This window comes from Asterias amurensis, chromosome 14 (genome assembly GCF_032118995.1).
Source record: "Asterias amurensis chromosome 14, ASM3211899v1".
Classification (NCBI taxonomy): Eukaryota; Metazoa; Echinodermata; class Asteroidea; order Forcipulatida; family Asteriidae; genus Asterias; species Asterias amurensis.
In genome coordinates, this window is record NC_092661.1 from 12,126,492 (window position 1) to 12,146,460 (window position 19,969).

Here is a 19,969-nt window from a genome sequence, read left to right on the forward strand (position 1 = left end):
TTTTGTCCATTCCATTTCACTTTAATATGGACTAGGTAGGATATTGTGTTAAGTTCCTCGTATGCTACTAGTACACATGTATCTCAGAGGGCACTGAAGACTATAAGAGGTGTTTACTCAGAGATTTAAAAAACACATTTTGTCATAAAAATAATCACTTGGTTTAATTATTAAGAATAATTCGTCTACAATTGCCGATCTGAAGTGCATTATTTTAACAACACTTAAAAAGACACTATTGGTAATTGTCAAAGACCAGTCTTCTCACTTGGTGTATCTCAACATATGCAGGAAATAACAAACCTGTGAAAATTTTAACTCAATTGGTCGTCGAAGTTGCGAGATAATAATGAAAGAAAAAACACCCTTTGTCACACGAAGTGGTGTGCGTTTCTTTCATAGTTATCTTGCAACTCCTATGACCGATCGAGCTCAAATTTTCACAGGTTTGTTATTTTATGCATATGTTGAGATACACCAAGTGAGAAGACTGATCTTTGACAATTACCAATAGTGTACACTGTCTTTAAGTGAGTTTTTATGTTAACAATCATTTTGAGTAATAGTGTCAATAGTGTTCAAAAGCCTTTAAGTTGAATTTCATACAGTTTATTAAATTGAATGGTTGAGCAGCTCTTGCTGCTGGCTTTAACGAAGTTGAGTGAGTCTTGCAGCTTCAATGAAATTGAATGGTCTAATTGATCAATGGGTGGGTAAAATTGCATTGACTTTTTTGACTGTTTACATGCTTATTCATTTACGAATGGAATGACCTGTGTGTTAAAATGAACGTTCAATTGTTATGAAATCGATCGGGAAAAAAGCTTCTCCATCAGATACGACTGGTGGCGCACCACAGCCTAGGAACACACACATTCACCAAGCTATTATCATTTTGAATAGTAAAGTTAAGGCGTTATGAAATTATCTTGTTTACAAAAATGATACTCTATCTGAACCTGTTGGGTTCTGTTCTTCAGCTTTTGAGGAGACTGGATAATTTTAGGCTCTAAAGCTAGTCCTATGCTTGTGAAATGGATAAAAACTTCACGGTGACTGTCAGAAAATCGGTTTGGAACAAGCACATTTTCCAAACGTCGAGACCAAACCGGCTCTTTTCAGAGCCACCACTCCCTTAAAAGAGTTTTTACCCAAGGTTTTACCCGCAAGTTTCCTATTAATATTTATATTTATAGTTGCTCTTAAGCACATTTTCGTTTTTTTTTCAGGGGTTCTGAACAACTGACCTGCAAAACACAGGGGGAACCGTTTGTTGTATCGTAAAAAAAAATGTTTGATTGGTTTTCAAGAGGCTGTGGGACCGTTAAATTTTGTTTGAGCATTTTTGAACGCATTTCGCGTTGGTTGCTATAATAGGTGCGTTCATTTAGCTTCCCTGGGTTGACCCCGGTGTGTGGCGGTTTTTTCCCAGGACGAACGTGTGCAAATAATTACCCACGTTCGTTCTGGACAAAAAACCCGCCACACACTGGGGTCGACCCAGGGAAGCTAAACGAACGCACCCTTTATTTACGTGGGTTTATTTAGTCTGGTGCGCACCCTGTATTTTTATGACGTGAGGAAGCTCTTCACGTGCTCCTGATTATACTTATGCAATTTGTCATCACTACCGTATACAAAATGCTGACTCATATCGGCAGAGTACCTAGACGCCGGTGGGTTGCGACCGAGGCTCTCGCAGAGGGAGCGTGTGTAGTGGGCGGCATTGCCACAGCAGAGTCCCACATATTGGACGCCCAACTCCATACACTCCTTCCCGAAGGAGACTATGTCGTCACGAGTGCAAGCGGCGCAGTCCAAGTTGGTAGGGAAGAGTTGCTTTCCTGTAAATAAAAAAGGCATCGAGAGATGATGGGACTTTTTTAATCAATAACGTTTTCGGGGATACCAACAACTGCGAAATCAGTAACATATAAAATGCTATCGTAGAAGGGTTGCAATACGCTTCATTGGCCGCCATCTTTGATGTAAAACAATGGACAAACGCACGCGTGTACGCGCTACGCACGACTTTCAGCCAATGAAAGCTCTTCACGCGTGAACGTTTTTTTTAAAGAGATGGCGGCCAATGACGTATCTAGCAATACATCTGTTGGGGTTTTCATCTTTGAGAGGGCAAAGCTATTTTTACCATGCGAAGGGCACTTACACTGTGGACAATTTTAAAATGCTGTGGGAAGCTTTCGAAGGGCACGAATGCTAACCAGGGCAACATGTGTTAATCCAGAGTGGAATTGCTTCACGACTTACCACTCAATGGATCATTGAGAGCCTGCATGTTTGGGGCGTCTTCGGTTGTACGATAAACAACAGGGAGAGCTGCTAGGGGTACCTGCATGGTTGAAAATACATGACAGTAGTTTAGGAAGCCATTTTTCGTCACCGCTCTTTCAATTTATAGCAACGCCCATTTTACTTGCCTGGAAATTTTCGATATTATAAAGTATTTTGAGTTAGAACCATTTCACTTTGAAGCTGAGGTTATACAAGAAAACAAACAAGAGTTTATACCCCAAGAATTGGAAGCTGAAAAACATTTTAGATGAATGATACGGTTGCCCAAATTATGTATTCCGTTTGCTGATCATTATACCTGTTTTTTTTTACACAGCCAACCCCGGCTGGGTTTTCGGCGATACCTCAAAACGCTTACACCCTTTGAAATAATGTTTGACATATTAATTTAATGGGAGACTTTTGGGACGCTTGGTGGCAGCAGACTTACCAGGTAAATTCCATTGTTGTCGGTCATGTGCGCACGCTCAGAACTACGTAAACAGAGGAAATTTACCTGGTAAGTCTGCTGCCACCTAGCGTCCCAAAGTCTCCCATTGTTTAAACATACGATTAAAACAGTCGAACGGTTAAAAAAAAAGGAGGGCCTATACTTTGCCGTTAACAAAAGAAATACTAGTTTGTGCATTGTAATAAAGTAACACCGTCTATACTGAAATGCGAATCTTTCCCGTTTCATGTTACATTCATTAAGGAGAGCCTTCTCCTTAATATGTCAAGGTTAATTATATGACAGCATGAGAAAAAAAAATACACCGTACAGCTTACGAATGCACACTTACGTCATGAAAACATAATATTCATGTTACATATAAATGGTATTCGGTGGTTCTCTTCATTAAAAAAAGGGGCGTTAACAAGTAACTATAGTAACGTCGTTCAGTTGATTTTCGAATGCAGTACATTTAAAACAGCTACAGACAATACCCAACAACTACGGGTATTAATTTTGATGGTGTTGCCATGGTATTGAAATTTGAGATGTAACATGCTCTCGTCTCCTCTCCGAGGAGTACATATTGATAACTTCAATTTACACCTACAATTATTCCTTCTTATGTGTACCTTCAAAACACTTTTCAGCTCTTTCAACAGGGGTAAGGTGGTGGCCGGGCCACGGGCGCAGTTCAGACCCAGAACATCCGCTCCGGCAGACTCGAGGAGTTGGAACGCTGCACACATTTCTACGCCGTCTAATGTTGCCAATTTACCGTCCACCGTGGTGCTCTGATAGATCGACATTGTGATTACAGCTGGGAGCCCTATATGGATAAAGGCACAAAACTACATCATTTGATGACTGTTTGAATTCGTGAAATAATTTGTTGTTAACTTTTAAATAAACATTTATGTAAAGTTGTACCCATGTACACAGGTGTGTCTACAAGAGCGTTTTTAACATGTAGATAAATTTGATTTATTTTTTTACATCACCTCGACCATACGCCTTAATAGCTTCAAGGGCTAGCATCGCTTCACCCACATCACCGAAAGTCTCACCAACGATGAAATCTGCTCCAGCTTCAACAGCCCATTCAATTTGCTCCTGGGAAAAGAAAACGATGTCACTGCTTTAAAAAAATACTGCCTATAAAACTTCCCCGTTGTTTTGCAACTGTTTTAAACCCAATGTAACTATCATTTCATCTGGTCAGTTAGTGTGACCAGTTGTTGTTTAAAAGTTGCAAGATGGAGATACACTTTTAACCGTTGCAGTAAGACCACGTGCAGGTTGAGTGGGATTTTAAACTTTGCGTGGTGGAGATACAAGTAAGGTTTATACTGTGGAAACATCATCATCGGTCGATTATGTACCACGCGTACAAAAAATATATTCGTTTTCATTGTTTCACTTAGCTTACCTCTGGCGTGAGGATAACTGGTTACTCATGCTACTTTAATTGTTCTTTAGACTTGTGGACAAGTCGTTAAACGTCTGTCGCTGTGATAGTGAAACGTAAGGTGCTATAGCGACGAGACTTCATTGCGAGACTATACTCCCACGAGCAGATAGTCTCGCGCCGAGCAGCAGCAGATTCGTCGCGAGATGAGACAGTTGCGGGAGAGCCGTTTCGCCCTCACCGCGACAGACATTTCAACGGCTCGTCCAAGAGTCTATTCTTACCTTAAACTGATCATCAATTCCTTTCTTGCAGCCCGGGTCGTCTGAATCATACATGGTAGTGTTGCATATATTGCCAGCCATCATCGTGCCGGTCTGATCAGCAACCTCCCTAGCAATACGTAGGGCTGCTCGGTTGATACGTTCGATGTCATCCTCGCGGCCGATCAACGCCATCTTTTCCCGGTGAGCATAATACTGCGGGAAAACCAACACTAATTGTTATTTTAATTCCATATACAGTACACTCTCAAAAATATCCGTCACGGACTACAAATCAAAGGGGTGGAAGCGGGCGGGTGGGTTGGCATCTACTGTTCTGGCAGGAGATTCTGCTAGTTGGCTATAGCTTAGAGAGTCGCAGTCACTGACCAGTCAGAGACACTGGCTTATTGGTCAATTTGTATCGATCACTTATAATTTATGTTATTCACCGTAAAAGCCAGGACGACATCACTACCGGCGTGTACGAACTCCTCGTACTGCTGGCGGACGAGCTCCGGGTGCTCCAAGACGACCTCCGGGACAAACGCTCCGGCCTTCAGGTAACCTCGCCTCTCGAATGCAAAGAGGTATCCCTCGGCACATACCACACTCTCACCATTACGCAAGCGATCCAATAAACCTGAGATGCACCATAGCACGGAGGAAACAAATATTTATGTGAACATATAATTGCGTATGTATGTTCGATGCCACTGGACACCTTTGGTAATTGTCAAAGCCCAGTCTTCTCATTCGGTGTCTCAACATATGTTGCGTAAAAAATCAAACCTGTGAAAATTTGAACTCAACGGTCGTCAAATTTGCGAGAGAATAGTGGAAGTAAAAGCATCCTCTTGTCACACAGGTTGTGTGCTTTCAGATGCTTGAATTCAGTCGATATCCTCAGCCGAGGTCTCGAATTCAATTCAAACACTAAAATTGAGAAATAACTTATTTCTCCAAAATTACGTTATCTTAGAGGGAGCAGTTTCTCACAATGTTTTATCTATCAACAGCTCCACATTGCTGATTACCAAGTAAGTGTTTACGCTGACAACTATTTTGAGTCGTTACCAATAGTATCCACTGCCTTTAAAGCCACTATTGTTTTTCACACTTGAATTCACAACAAGTAACGCACTCACCACACTCGTTTTAAAGAGTGTTGAATTCTACAGTATTGTATTTTTCAGAGCGTCGGGCCTGTCCCAGTGGATCATACACTTCAAGGTCATACCAGTGGCAGGGTATACATTCACCCTGAAAATACCGGGCCTTCTTTTTGCTGAGTTTACTCATAGAGCAAGGGCTGGGGTGGATTTACACAAAGATCGTCCTAACTTAGGACTAGTCCTAGGCAATGCTAAGAGATAGGACCAGTCCTAAGTTAGGATGAGTTTAATACTGGTCCTAACTTAGGACCAGTCCTATCTCTTAGCATTGCCTAAGACTAGTCCTAAGTTAGGACTACCTTTGTGAAATCCACCCCTGGTTTACTTATGCCAATATATTTATAACAATTCTGTAACCTCGCTGAAGTGAACCATAATCTTCATAGCTTACCACTGTGGTGCTGTAGAGAACTCATTCTGCGATGACTTGTCACGGCCTACTACTTCCACAACACCGGCAGTACATACAAAAAGGCTTTTACGTGGACCACTATTTATTGATGATGATCGTTGACCCATGCGATAAAAAAATACATGTGCAAACATAACGGACTATTAGTATACTCGTAACAGGTTATCTCTAATACGAGTTAACAGTAAACTCTAAAAACAAGTGTAAAGTTAAACACTCTTTAAAGAGTTTGATGAGTGATAGTTCGTTGTAAAGTTAAATTGTATTCATCTGATTATAAGAGAGATACAACCATGTTAAATTTGACATATCGAAATGTATCTGCTCATAAAGTTATTACTGACCACATTAAATGTGAATTCAACATTCAAAAGTTTAAGAATGCACCTGAGATTAATTTATGTATTGACCCTATCAGCGGAACTGACCATCGAGTGAACCTTACAGTTAACTTGCAAGGGACTTGTAAAACTCTACGGTTTAAGGGTCGCTTATCCAACTGCAAACAGTTAGCCTGATCTCAAGTCGGACTTGCATTTTTAAGTTTAGTCTATAATAGCTGGTGGTTTGTGTTGAGCTGAACAAAGTTGTTCAAAAGAGGGCGCTATCGGACAAAATTGTTTTTGTGTGCAGCCAGCTTGCACATTAATATTGCTGGCGAGCTCGTGTTGGAGTGCGTTTTGGCGACCCCAACCAGAAACATTGGCCATATAGGGTTGAGCGTTTTCGCGTAGGTTGAGGGGCGGTGACGATGCTGTTTTGCCGACTTGCTGCTTCGGTTTGGCTTGGTTGGGGTCACCAAAAACGCACTACATATGTATTGGACTACAAGCTACGTCAGTGATTGATTCAAATATTAATGAAAGGCAGTGTGTTTGTAAGACCGGCTACTGCTTTCCCGACAGAGAGACAATAGTTTAACTTCGTAATTGCGATGGGGAGCCTGAAGCCACACTTCGAGGCTCATGAATTACGCCAGATACCGGCATTGCGCGCCCGGCAGGATCCTGCCAGTTACACTTTTGACCTCGAATCACATTCACAATCAAACAACATTACTTATAATATGAACACACAGCAGCCAATCGAAAGTGCAAGAGTAGAGCGAGATAACAAACTGCATCATGATTGGCCCAACCACATCACTTGGAAAACTTACGTCGTTGATGTTTATCAATTTCAATTTCAATTTCAATTTCAATTTCAATTTCAATTTCAATTTCATTTTCAATTTCAATTTCAATTTGGTCGCCGAAGTTGCGAGAGAATAATGGAAGAAAAAACACCCTTGTCGCACAAAGCTGTGTGCTTTCAGTTGATCTTGAGACCTCAAAATCTTATTGTAAGGTCTCGAAGTCTTCTTTCTCAAAAGCTACATACTTAAGAGGGAGCCGTTTTTCACCATGTCTTTACCTCATAAGCTCTCCATTGCTCGTGAACAAGTAAGGTTTTATGCTAATAATTATTTTGAGTAATTACCAATAGTGTCCACTGCCTTTAAAAGCAAAAACATAAACAAAAGTTTAGCACAGAATCTGTTTAGTTTGCATAGTGAACTTGAACAGCCAATGGGTGATAAAAAGTTATATATATACAACAATATAAAGCAAGATCAGGTTTAAAGTCTTTACCCGGATCGAGATCATACCAGTTTTTATGCTGACAGTACATAGGATGGTTTCGTGGGGGGGGGGGGGGGTCATTCGATTAAAATGAAACAGACGGCTCAAAGTATAATCTGCTCATAATATTGTTATTATTGTTATTTAACACAGACAAGTTAATATTTCTGACGTCACCACCCCCATCCCCGAAAACGCCCACTAGATTTGCAGTGAATAAACACAATTTATAGGTCAATGATTAATGAATCCACCGGAACACTAATATTAGTTGTTTACAAGTCAGTGCTTGTGGGCACACTTCGTCACTGGATATCGACTCGGGAACACTGAACGCTGCAACCATGCCTGGAAAAGTAAAAGGTAACGCCACATTTGTTGTTGTTATGCCTATATCTTTTATCGTAGGCCTACACTATTATTATTTTTATATCAAATTTAAAAGTGTTAGATTAAAAAAACAAACATGTACACGTTAAATGCACAGCTTTAAAAAGATTCATCTACGGGTGTTTCAAATCGGTTTTTATAATTAACATCTAAGAGCAAAATGTTTTCAACATTTTCATAACCAGAACAATGTTTTAGCAAGCCGAACTACATTTTCATGCGTATACTGTTTCCACACGGGTAGTTTCCAACTGGTTTTATGCATACTTTGCTTAGCGGAAAAATGTGGTTATAAGCACTATTGCTCACGGAATTGAAAATAGACAAAGACCGACCAGTGTTTGAAGTTAGTGTTTACTTTTTTGTTGTCAAGACCAGTATCCTCACTAGGTCAACAAAATAATGCTTTAACAAATTTGTGAAAATTTGGACTCTATGGGTCATCGAAGTTGCAAGTAAATAAACGGAAAAACCCCGAACACCGTTGTTGCATATAGAAATGTGTTCTTTCAGATGCCCGATAAAGAACTTATGCCCGAAGCCTTTCTCAGGTTGAAAATATTAGTAGTTAAACCGAAGGTGCACCCCCTTTAGTGTTAAAGCCATTGGACCCTTTCGGTACAGAAAAAAAAAAAAAAGTTCACAGATTTACAAATAATTTACAGGGTTTACAGAAGGTAATGGTGAAAGACTTCTCTTGAAATATTAGTCCATGAAATGCTTTACTTTTTGAGAAAACGGTAAAACAATATAAATTCTCGTTAACGAGAATTACGGATTTGTTATAAACACATGTCATGACACGGCGAAACGCGCGAAAACAGGAGTGGGTTTTCCCGTTATTTTCTCCCGACTCCGATGTCCGATTGAGCCTAAATTTCCACAGGATTGTTATTTTATATATAAGTTGTGATACACGAAGTGTGGGACATGGACAATACTGTTTACCGAAAGTGTATAATGGCTTTAAACTACAACATTATTATGCATACACAAAAAGTTTGATTTATCTTGTTTTATAGATTGGGCCTACATACAATCGAACGTTGTTTACAGGTTTAATTTCGTAGATAGTCGTTTTTGTCTCATTCTGCGCCATTTTAATCAGAAGTAAAACGAGCTAATCAGGAATGACTACGAACATTCTCACCATATTTCCCATAGGCTATGTGCACACCATGCACAACTTGGCCCAATTTCATAGAGTTGCTGATGAGCAGCAACAGCTAAGCATAACAAGCAGGAAACAAGACAAAGACTGTATATATATATTGAATGGCATTTTAGCTGGTAACCATTTTGTCATAAGTACAATTGTTCTGTGCTCAGCTGACGCCTCTCTTAATACTTATGCATGACGTCATATTAATTCCTGCCCAAAATGAGGCTACGGGCGAACGTTCACCATCACTTGCAGTGGCTGCGCCCATCGCCTCGTTTTGAGTTAGCATCGTGACGTACCTCATGCATAAATATTAAGAGAGGCGTATACTCGATAGGTAGCTCAATAGACCTTATCGCAAATACCAATGCGCAAGCGCAGACTGTTGAATGAGGTGCATTGTGGGATAGATACGAATCAAATTTTGCTACCAGCTAGACCACAATGCACCTAATTCCAAGCTTTACGCGCGCGCCCCAGTATTTGCGAAAAGGTCTATAGATGTATTGCACATAGCGCCATCGACCGCCCTACAGACAAATCCAGGCGGTAGAAACATGCTCGCATGTCCGCGTTGCGCACAACACTCAGCCAATGATAGCCTTTTACACGCACGTGCACGTTCAATCGAAGATGGCGGTCAATGACGTCATGTGCAATCCATCTACATGGTCCATCTGTCTGGTAAAATCAAGGGTAGCGTTATATAACTGAATAGTGAACTTGGACAGCCAAAGTGTATTCATGACAACAGTCAAACAAACATTAATTATAGCCCAACACAAGTTTAAACTCCTTGATAGGCGAACCGCCCCGATCGAGATCATAATACCAGTTTTGTTTAAGTGGCGACATTGGTTGGTTTGGAACAATAAAATTATGTCTATTATTAATGCCCTTTTCTGTCTAGTCAAATCAAGGGCAGTGGTATTTACAAATGCACTTGAACAGTCAACTTGTACACCAAAACTTGCAAAACACCAAACTTGCAAAAACCTAAACAGTCAACACATAATAACTTTATAATTAAGGGAATCAATGTGTGGTGAAGGGAATCAATGTGTGGTGAAGATATTCGCTGGTTTTCCTTTCACACACAGCGTGGCCAAATCACCGACAGCGCCTGCATCGCCCGTAACAAGAAACTTGCATCAAGACTAGCGCGCACAACCGGTTATAAACACTGGTCATTATCAACGGTTTAAACACCCCCACGTGACGCGCTCTCCACCAAAAGGAATAGCGAAACCGTCTAGGGTATTTATAATTGCCAATTAATTAGGCAAACCGCCCTGATCGGGATCATACCAGATTTGTTTATGGTGACATTGGAACATTTACATTATTGCTAATAACAAAATTATAATAATAGTCAACGACGTGTTTACAATAATAAAGCAAAAACACATACAAACCAAGTTGTACAGCTATGCGAACCACTTTGATCGAGATCATATCAGTTTGGTTATGGTGGCATAGGTAGGTTCGGAACAATAACATCAAGAGATTAGAGGTCAATCGATTGAGACGCGACAGAGAAATCAAAGCTCAATATATATAAGCTATTTTGAGTATGTCTGAACACAAAATAAACATGATACCGGGTACAGACAGATTATTTGACTATTATTGGTCTATTTATTTCATCAATATTGATTCAAAGACAGTAGCAGTAAAAAAAATAAAAATGAATTGTGGTCTTAATGTACATGAGGCAGTTAATTTAATTAAAAAAGTATTCATAAATACCTCAGACAGTTTCGCTATTCCTATTGGTGGAGAGCGCGTACCGTGTGGGTACGTGTTTAAACGGTTGATAAAGACCTGCTCTGTTTACAACCGGTTGTTTTCGGATAGTACGCGCTACTCTTGGTGCAAGACGTTTATCGTGACGAAATGACCATGTTGTAACAATCTTCCGGGTCAGCACCATGCACTGGGACCCGGATTCCGATTCTGACCCGGTGTCGTGGCCTCAGCCGTCCGGCGTACTCAGAGCTCTGCGTGACGTCACAGGGGATTTCGGCACGCAGTAATCACGGTCTCAGATCTCTGGCGTGCCAAGCTCTCCGGGATGACGTAGCATGCTGTCGTTGCGGGCGTGAGTCTCCGGTGCTCTGCTATACGATACCCCCCCCCTACCGCCGCGAATAAATCTTCGAGACCTGTTTTGTTATCTTACGAGTGCTTTTTCGACGGGCAACCCACAACCCTCTTCTGTTCTGGCTTTCAGAATAACCTTCTTTGTAATTCCCACTCATCAACTCTTTTTTATGTAATTACTTTTTTTTCGCAATACTGGCGTAGACGCTCCACTTGTTCACCACACGATTTACTTGTGGACGCCGCCATGAGCAAAACAGTAGGTCGACTCAGCACGGCACTAAAATTTACTACTTTTGCTTGGTGTGCGCAGGCATGGCATGACGTAATACTACCGTATTTGGTCATCCGGAGCTCTGAGTCCGTCGGTAATCCGGAGCTCTGAGTACGCCGGAGCTCCGAGTCCGTCACACCGGGAGTCGGGTTACGACCACCCAGCAGTGGTGCACTTTCTCAACAAAATACCACACGTTGTGCACGACTAGACCCCTTGCACCAATTTCTGCACTTTCTCAACAAAATACCACACGTTGTGCACGACTAGACCCCTTGCACCAATTCACCCGCAGCATAATTACTTGGCTTTATGCTCGCCTGTTTATTTAAGCGTCGCCAAAGTTTGCCTATTTATAAATACATTTTACCTTTGAATACCTAATACATTGACTCCTGAATTTTCAAACTAAAAGTACTGTGTTTTTACGTCATTATGGCACAATTTTATAGGGCTGCTTTAGCACAACAAAGCAGCTAAGCACATTATACATTATTCATTGCTGTGATGAAGCCAAATGTTACATTTTGAGTACTTTATATCCATCATTTTTAAGGATTGATGGAGCGACTCCGCGATGGAGAGACCGTCGTCATCGCGGAGGGATATCTGTTTATCTTCGAAAAACGCGGCTACTTGAAGGCCGGCCATTTCGTGCCCGAGGTGGTAGTGGAGTACCCGGAGTTAGTCCGCCTCCAGTATCAAGAGTTTGCCCGCGCAGGCAGTGACGTCGTCCTCGCTTTTACAGTAAGTACGAATTAGAATTAGTGATCTCAAAGTTCATTTTCCCAATCAATATTGTACCATACTTGACGGGTATTTTGACAAATGTATAATTCACCGTGTTTCGTGTTGGTTTATGTTGTTTTAGGTCAGGTTAAGGATGTTCTAAAAAAACTAAATTTGGACGGGGTACTCATTGTTGGCCCTTTTTACACTGTATATTTTATCCACGTGGAATACAGCCCTGGGGAGGCGCGGGAATTGTTTTCTAACGGTGTCCCTTTTTCTTTGGTCGTTTCAAGAACACCCTTGGATTTTAACGCCTCTTACATATCCTTATACTCCGGTGCAGGGGTGACAATTCCCCGGATGCTCATTTTCCGTGGTAGACTTTGGGCAGACCGGGGTAAGGCGATCATAGTGTGAACCATGATACCCCGGGGCAACCACGGGGAACGGAGTTATAGTGTGAATGTCTGAATCAAAACCGATGTCTCCCGATGAAATGGTGCCTTTTCAGTTATTAATTTCATAATTCAGACAAAACAAAATATGGTTTTGTTTTCAACCACACGTTTCTTTATATATTTGCACGGGCTATATAATAGGCATGATACATAAGGCAAATATTTTTCCCCCTTCAAGGTTTACAAATTCCCCCGTTTCAGCAAGTCTACGTCAATTGGGAGACAGTGGAAATGATCAAGCCTACTGCTTTATGCCACCAGTAAGAATCTACCCCATCGTATATGCCCTAAGTCATCCCACTCTGTTTTTCTCATAGTACTACGCCAATCGGGAGAAGGTGAAACTGGCTGGCCGCGAGCACGAAATCGAGAAGATCAATCGAACTGCACTGCGCATGGCCAGAGAAGTAGCTGACGAGACCGGAACCCTGATGGCGGGAAACATTTGCAATACCAACATCTTCGTCCCCAACGATCCAGAAAATCATGCTAAGATAAAGGGGTTTTTCAAGGTAGGATTTCACTACGATTGAACAGATTTCGGGAAATTTCGTGAAGCTAAGCATCATCAACGCGCGAAACGCCACGCCATAACCTGACTTGATTCAACTTTCGGTCTCGTGCGGGGAGGTCCCTAAGCATACACGCCGCCGTCAAAATGTAGCTACTGTGGTCCCGAGAATGGAACAGGTTGGGAATGCAGAACATCACAAAACAATAGTTTTCTGAAATTGGCACGGGATTGGGACTTGAGTCAAGTCAAGTCTACGCCATAACACGCGCTCGAAAAACGTCAAGTGCATTTTGAAGTTGACGCAACAACAAACGAACGCCATGTTCTTGAGTGCACTGGACACATCTGGGCCCAATTTCATAGAGCTGCTAAGCACAACAATTTGCTAAGCATTAAATTTTTGCCTGCATAAAAACAGGTTTTCCAACCAAATTTCCATGTGGTTTTCAGGATAAGCCGACAACAGCTGAATACCAGTAACAGGCAATATCCATCAAATGGAAATTTTGTTGGTAATCCTGTTTTTATCAAGGAAGAAATTTCATGCTAAGCAAATTTTAGTGCTTAGCAGCTCTATGAAATTGGGCCCTGGTAAGACCAGCATTCTTACTTGGTGTATCTAAACATAGCACAAAAACACATTTGAAAATTTGGGACCAATGGTTATCAAAAGTTGCCAAAAATAATGGAAGAAAAACACCACTGTTGCACAAACTTGTGAGTTTGCCGATGCCTGGGAAAGGCTTCATTCAGGACTGTAGTATTTCTCAGATTCATATGAATGAGCAATTCTTTCTCAAAAACTACGTTACTTCAGAGGGAGTGGTTTTCACAATATTTTCTATAAACAGCTCTCCGTTGCTAGTAAATTTTTATGGATGTGTTTTGAGTAATTAAACGTGTCCAGTGCCTTTAGGAGCACAATGATCAAACCGAGGCTTGTGACCGTATCAAGAGCAATAATAAACGAAGAAATTTCGTAAGTTTCAACACTGGCTTCCTTTTGCCAAAAGAGAATGATTAGATTCAAGGTAGCGTACGCCCATTCAATACGAAACTGTTGGAGCTAAAATGAATGAAATGGGCTACACACTGAGCTCACTTAATTTGTCATACTTAATCTTTGTTTTGTTTTCTTACAATTTAGGAGCAGATAGAGTGGGCTGTTGCCGAAAAAGCCGATTTCATCCTTGGGGAGACTTTTAGTGACTACGGGGAGGCTATGATTGCATTGGAGGCCATTAAAGAATACGGCAAGGGTAAGGAAAAGACATCGAATGAAGCACTATCAGAAGAAGTTTGTTCGTAGTGCGCCATAGTGGGGGGGGGGGGAGGGTCTCCTGCCACACCCCCATAAGGAAAAAAAAAATGTTGTGTAGAAGTTTCGTCTGATAGCGCCCTCTTTTGAAATAAACTTCCTGCAGCCCACGTTTATATACGGCACAGGTATAGGGACACACACCCGACCACCTAGTGTCCCCGAATGTTTCCTACTTCAATTTTCCCAAAATCTGATTTTGCATTCATTACTGTACCTGTGATTTACTGACCAGGTCTTCCGGCGGTTATAAACTACGCCTGGCACAAGAGGGAAGTGAACGGTCGACCAGCCACTTTGGACGGCGTGGATCTGTGTGAAGCATTCCAGAAGCTGGAGGCTGCCGGAGCCGATGTGCTTGGCCTCAACTGCGCCCGTGGGCCAGCCACGATGATGCCGCTGATGAAAGAGATCAAGACATATGTGAAGGTAAATGCCCGAGTATAGACTGGTCACCTGCCTTTATCTCCAATGGTAAAGATAGGCATAGGTCTTATACAGAGACTGGGCACCTGCCTTTATCTCCAATGGTAAAGATAGGCACAGGTCTTATACAGAATGATAGACCAATGATTTTATTGGATACAATGATTTCATTGGATAAACAAGCTATTTGGTTTTTCATACCGGTGTTATGATTGCTTCAAGGTGACATAGCTTGTCAAGTCAACAGCTTGTACCTTCTACCGTCTGCATGTTCATCTTGTAATGTTATTCACTAGTATATAACGTAATAATGCACAAACTGCGAATCTTCGTATGAGAGGTCAAAGGTACATCTGGCAGCATCCGGTCAGGCAGGAACATGGCGTTATTCACGAACCTCTAAGTGTGACGTCAGATGTTCGGGCTAATGCCACAGTAACAGTGACATAGCCGCACGGGGGGGGGGGGGGGGGGGTGTTATGGGAGACTTTAGAAAGGCTAGGTGGCAGCGGAATACTTTGCCAATAAATCATCACTATAAAAAAAAATATCTTAAAATTTACGGTGGTTTACCTGACAGGTAGAAGGGTGCCGGGTAAAGTGCAGTAAATTTCACAGTTGAAGTTTTACAAACTCCCCTTCAACAAGGCACAATTTAGTTGTGAAGGACGGTAAATTTTATGGGATATTTTACAGTGTACGTAAACGTTCACACAAACTGTATTGACACCAAATGCATTTCTCGACACTTCTCGATGTCTCGACGATACTTGCAAGAGCAAACCACAGTTATGACAGTTTGATCTCATTTATGATGGTAAACAAACACTTGAGTGGGCAGCGCATGTGGTTGGATACTCCACCGTAAGTTACGATTTTGTCTTTTAAAGACAGTGGACACTATTGGTAATTACTCAAAATAATTATGAGCATAAAACCTTACTTGGTAACGAGTAATGGGGAGAGGTTGATAGTACAAAACATTGTGAGACACAGCTCCCTCTGAAGTAACGTAGTTTTCGAGAAAGAAGTATTTTTCCACGAATTTGATTTCGAGACCTCAAGTTTAGAATTTGAGGTCTCGAAATCAAGCATCTGAAAGCACACAACTTCGTGTGACAAGGGTGTTTTTTCTATCATTATTATCTCGCAACTTCGATGACCGATTGAGCTCAAATTTTCACAGGTTTGTTATTTTATGCATATGTTGAGATACAGCAAGTGAGAAGACTGGTCTTTGACAATTACCAATTGTGTCCATTGTCTTTAAAGACAGGTACAACAAGTTTGTTCTGGAGAATAATAAGCTCCGTGTTTATGATATAAGCTAGGACAACCTTTTACGTACAATTACTATTTGATCAATCTAAAAGATTTGTTTCCCATAATCTGAAGATTGGAGACAGTTGGGAACGTTGGGTGAACATGGTAAATTATAAATGAATCTCCATGCTCGTTTAATTTAAACAGGTTCCTCTAGCCGCAATCCCAGTGACTTATCGCACGACTGAAAAGGAGCCTAACTTCCAGTCTCTAACGGATCCAATTTCAGGTATCACATTATGGTTTAGTCTATGTATCAAGGCGTGGCTGGTTGGATGTTGCACATCTTGGCCGTCCCGCGGTCTGTTTGTCATTCCGTGCCAGACTGCTTGCAATGACCAATAGTCCAGTCATCACGACGTGACTTTTATTTCTCATTTTCGATTTGTTTTTATCCTTCAAAATTATTGATTCACGCCTGTACCCCTTTACTTCTATTAAAGGCAGTGGACACTATTGGTAATTACTCAAAAGAATTATTAGAATAAATCCTTACTTGGTAACTAGTAAAAGGGAGAGGTTGATAGTACAAAACTTTGTGAGAAACGGCTCCCTCTGAAGTGGTGTAGTTTTCGAGAAAGAAGTAATTTCCCACGAATTTGATTTCGATACCTCAAATTTAAAACTTGAGGTCTCGAAATCAAGCATCTGAAAGCACCCAACTTCGTGTTACAAGAGTGTTTTTTCCTTTCATTATTAATTATCTCGCAAGTTCGACGACCAAATGAGCTCAAATTTTCACAGGTTTGTTAATTTATGCATAATTTATGTTGAGATACGAGAAGACTGGTCTTTGACAATTACCAATAGTGTCCAGTGTCTTAAAGTCAGACAACATAACGCTGCGAAATAGCTTTTTTACAATAATAGACAACGTAATTCATGCTTTATGTTTCTTCTTGTGTTCTGTTTCTATGATGTAGGTGTCCGCCTGTTTCAACAGGACCTGGACGCCGCCCTGTGTAGCCGCACCGATATCGTAGACTTCGGCAAGTCCTGCAAGGAGTTGGGTATCCAATTCGTGGGGCTGTGCTGCGGCAATGACAGTCACTACACCAGGACCCTGTGCGAGACGCTTGGACGCACCGTACCGGCTTCACGATACTCCGTCGACATGTCCAAGCACTACGTGTTCGGAACCCAGTCCAATCTGTGCAGTCGTTACACTAAAGGGGAGGGGAAGCAATTTACGGCCTAATCAGGCATTTGGGGATACCAAAACAAAATGCATTGCCCCATAATGACAAAAAGCATTATACATTCTTATAGTTAAGTAAAATTTGTAAATTACGCTAAACAACTAAATAATCAAAATTTTTATTATTTGTTGTAACAATTTATTAAGCTTTAAACAATTGTCTCCCCGACAAAAAGATCTTGTCTTATTTAAAACTGCATGTCATTATTGACTTTGGTATGAGTTGACTCAGGTACGAGTTCATCTGGAGTTTACTTGGGTACGAGTTCACCTTGTACGAGTTGACTTGGGTACGTGTCCACTTGGTTACGAGTTGACTTGGGTACGTGTCCACTTGGTTACGAGTTGACGTTGGTACCATATGATTCGAATTCCTCCCTACAGGTCAACTCGTACTCCAGTGAACTCGTACCTAAATCAACTCGTACCGTCTAACGTACGGCGTTGTAATGTCGAGAGGAGAAGTTTCTTTGCGGTGGAGTTTTACCGTCTGCATGGCGATCTAAGAATGATGTTCCACGTGCAATTTACGAGTTTCGGGAAAAACATACGACAGAAAAGGTCACAGTTAGCACAGATTATGCAAATGTTTCACCTCGTTAAAAGTACACTGTAGTATTGATGCAGCCCAAATGGCCAACCGTTAAATACAAGAAACGCACACAATTACTACGAGTTCTGAATGGTAAGGATTAATTTGATCACCAAGCTAACTCAACTCACTTACCAGAGAACACGAGACTTACGAAACTCCCCAAGCCGGACCGAAGTTCATAGACTGCACCCGGTGGCTATAAAGAAGTCGGGTACCCTAACTAACATCCGTGCACCACACTCAAATAAAACAGTTCAATAAAAACACCCATTTACGTTTTATAGGGACAAATTGTGTGTTGTGTATAAGATTGTGTATAAGAAATAATTTAATCATCATTTGTGATCTTACTCTATTTCTATTTCAATTCAATCACCTGCATTTTATACACGCCAATTAAAGACAGTGGACACTATTGGTAATTGTCAAAGACCAGTCTGTGTTTCTAAACATATGCTTAAAATAACAAACCTGTGAAAATTTGAGCTTAATTGGTCGTCGAAGTTGCGAGATAACTATATGAAAGAAAAAAAACATCCTTGTCACACGAAGTTGTGTGCTTTCAAGTGCTTGATTTCGAGACCTCAAATTCTAAGTCTGAGGTCCTCGAAATCAAATCGATAACAATTACCTCTTTCTCGAAAACTATGTCACTTCATCGGGAGCCGTTTCTCACACTGTTTTATACCTTAAGGTAAGGTTTTATGCTAATAATTAGAGTATTTACCAATGGTGTCCACTGCCTTTAAGTAAAACATTGACATCATTAACCTCTGAAGAACAAAAACAATCCTTTTAAGGAACATCTTAATGAATATTATAAATACGAAAACACCACAGAGCGTAGTGAATTGTAATACAAAGTCTGACCGACTGGGTAAAATCTTTTTATATCAATCATCTATATGTTCTTTATTTCGATTAATTGCTTGCAATCACATTTTCCAGCGAAGAGATATTATAGACACTCCCATTACACTACTATTCTATGAATATTGATGAGTGTTATGAAGATTTTAAATGGTTGCAAATGTCAATAAGGGTGAATCTATATCATTAAAATATGCAAAATAATAACTTCGTTATCGTGAGACATTAAATCTATTATGACTTGAGAATAAGAATAACTTTGAAGAAGGTGGCTTTGTGCGGTATGTTTTTTGAAGGGGTGTGCATATTGCTCGTAATCTTTTGGGTGTACAATAGCTCGTGTCCCGGGGAATTCTATTCACCGGAGATTCCGTCCCCCATAAAGAGAAATAAACATGGGCTGGAGGAGGTCAAAAGAGGGCGCTATCATAAAAAGGTTGTACACAGTTCGCAATAATGGGGGACAGAATCTCGTTACACCTGAACATTGGTTACATTCTTGTGCTCCCTTTAAAGATCGATTCCTTCACCGTCACTATCTCCATCACTACCAGTCACCGTTCCCTTCTCACTTCCGGGATCCTGAACTTTGACCTGGTCTTCCGGACGTTGGTCATGACCCTTCTTTTCAGAACCGGTCTTCTTACTTCGTTTCCGGGGTCTTTCAGGGAACTGGCAACTTTTCTCGTTTTCTGGGCGGGATGAAGGGTCTTCAACGTCCGGTACGTAGGCCGGGTTGACAGTCTCCATCGTGCCCATTTCCATCACTACGTCATCGTCGTCATCGTCGGTCTTATACGTGTTACTGCCCCAGGCCCATTTTTTCATACATGCAAATCTGAAATTGAAATATTTCATTGAGAACAGGTTGGTTTCCACACTAGATCATCATGAAACGACCAAATTAATATGTCCGTATTCCTTGACATGCAAACTGATGGGGTTGGATGAAAGTGTGAGGAGGGTCATATATAATA

The 19,969-nt window shown here is 41.1% G+C and overlaps 3 protein-coding genes across 3 annotated transcripts in view; 1 reads left to right on the forward strand and 2 right to left on the reverse strand.

Annotated features, from left to right (window-relative positions):
- Positions 1-37: 37 nt before the first annotated feature.
- On the reverse strand, positions 38-14,900 carry LOC139946702 (betaine--homocysteine S-methyltransferase 1-like). Its single transcript, XM_071944351.1, has 8 exons — positions 14,798-14,900; positions 5,987-6,085; positions 4,873-5,063; positions 4,442-4,636; positions 3,751-3,862; positions 3,382-3,578; positions 2,272-2,353; positions 38-1,844 (listed from the first exon to the last, which is right to left on the reverse strand). Exons 2-8 carry the CDS (start codon positions 6,009-6,011, stop codon positions 1,570-1,572), a joined length of 1,077 nt encoding a protein of 358 aa, XP_071800452.1. The 5' UTR covers positions 6,012-6,085; positions 14,798-14,900; the 3' UTR covers positions 38-1,569.
- On the forward strand, positions 7,920-19,231 carry LOC139946703 (betaine--homocysteine S-methyltransferase 1-like). The gene is made up of 7 exons (XM_071944352.1): positions 7,920-7,992; positions 12,115-12,305; positions 13,066-13,260; positions 14,410-14,521; positions 14,816-15,009; positions 16,477-16,558; positions 17,253-19,231. Exons 1-7 carry the CDS (start codon positions 7,974-7,976, stop codon positions 17,525-17,527), a joined length of 1,068 nt encoding a protein of 355 aa, XP_071800453.1. The 5' UTR covers positions 7,920-7,973; the 3' UTR covers positions 17,528-19,231.
- Positions 18,461-19,969, reverse strand: part of LOC139946699 (solute carrier family 22 member 4-like) — a 12,202-nt gene continuing 10,693 nt past the window's right edge. The window contains exon 10 of the mRNA XM_071944348.1: positions 18,461-19,830. Within this exon, the coding sequence (XP_071800449.1) occupies positions 19,503-19,830 (328 nt within the window). The 3' untranslated portion in view covers positions 18,461-19,502. The remainder of the gene's footprint in view (positions 19,831-19,969) is intronic.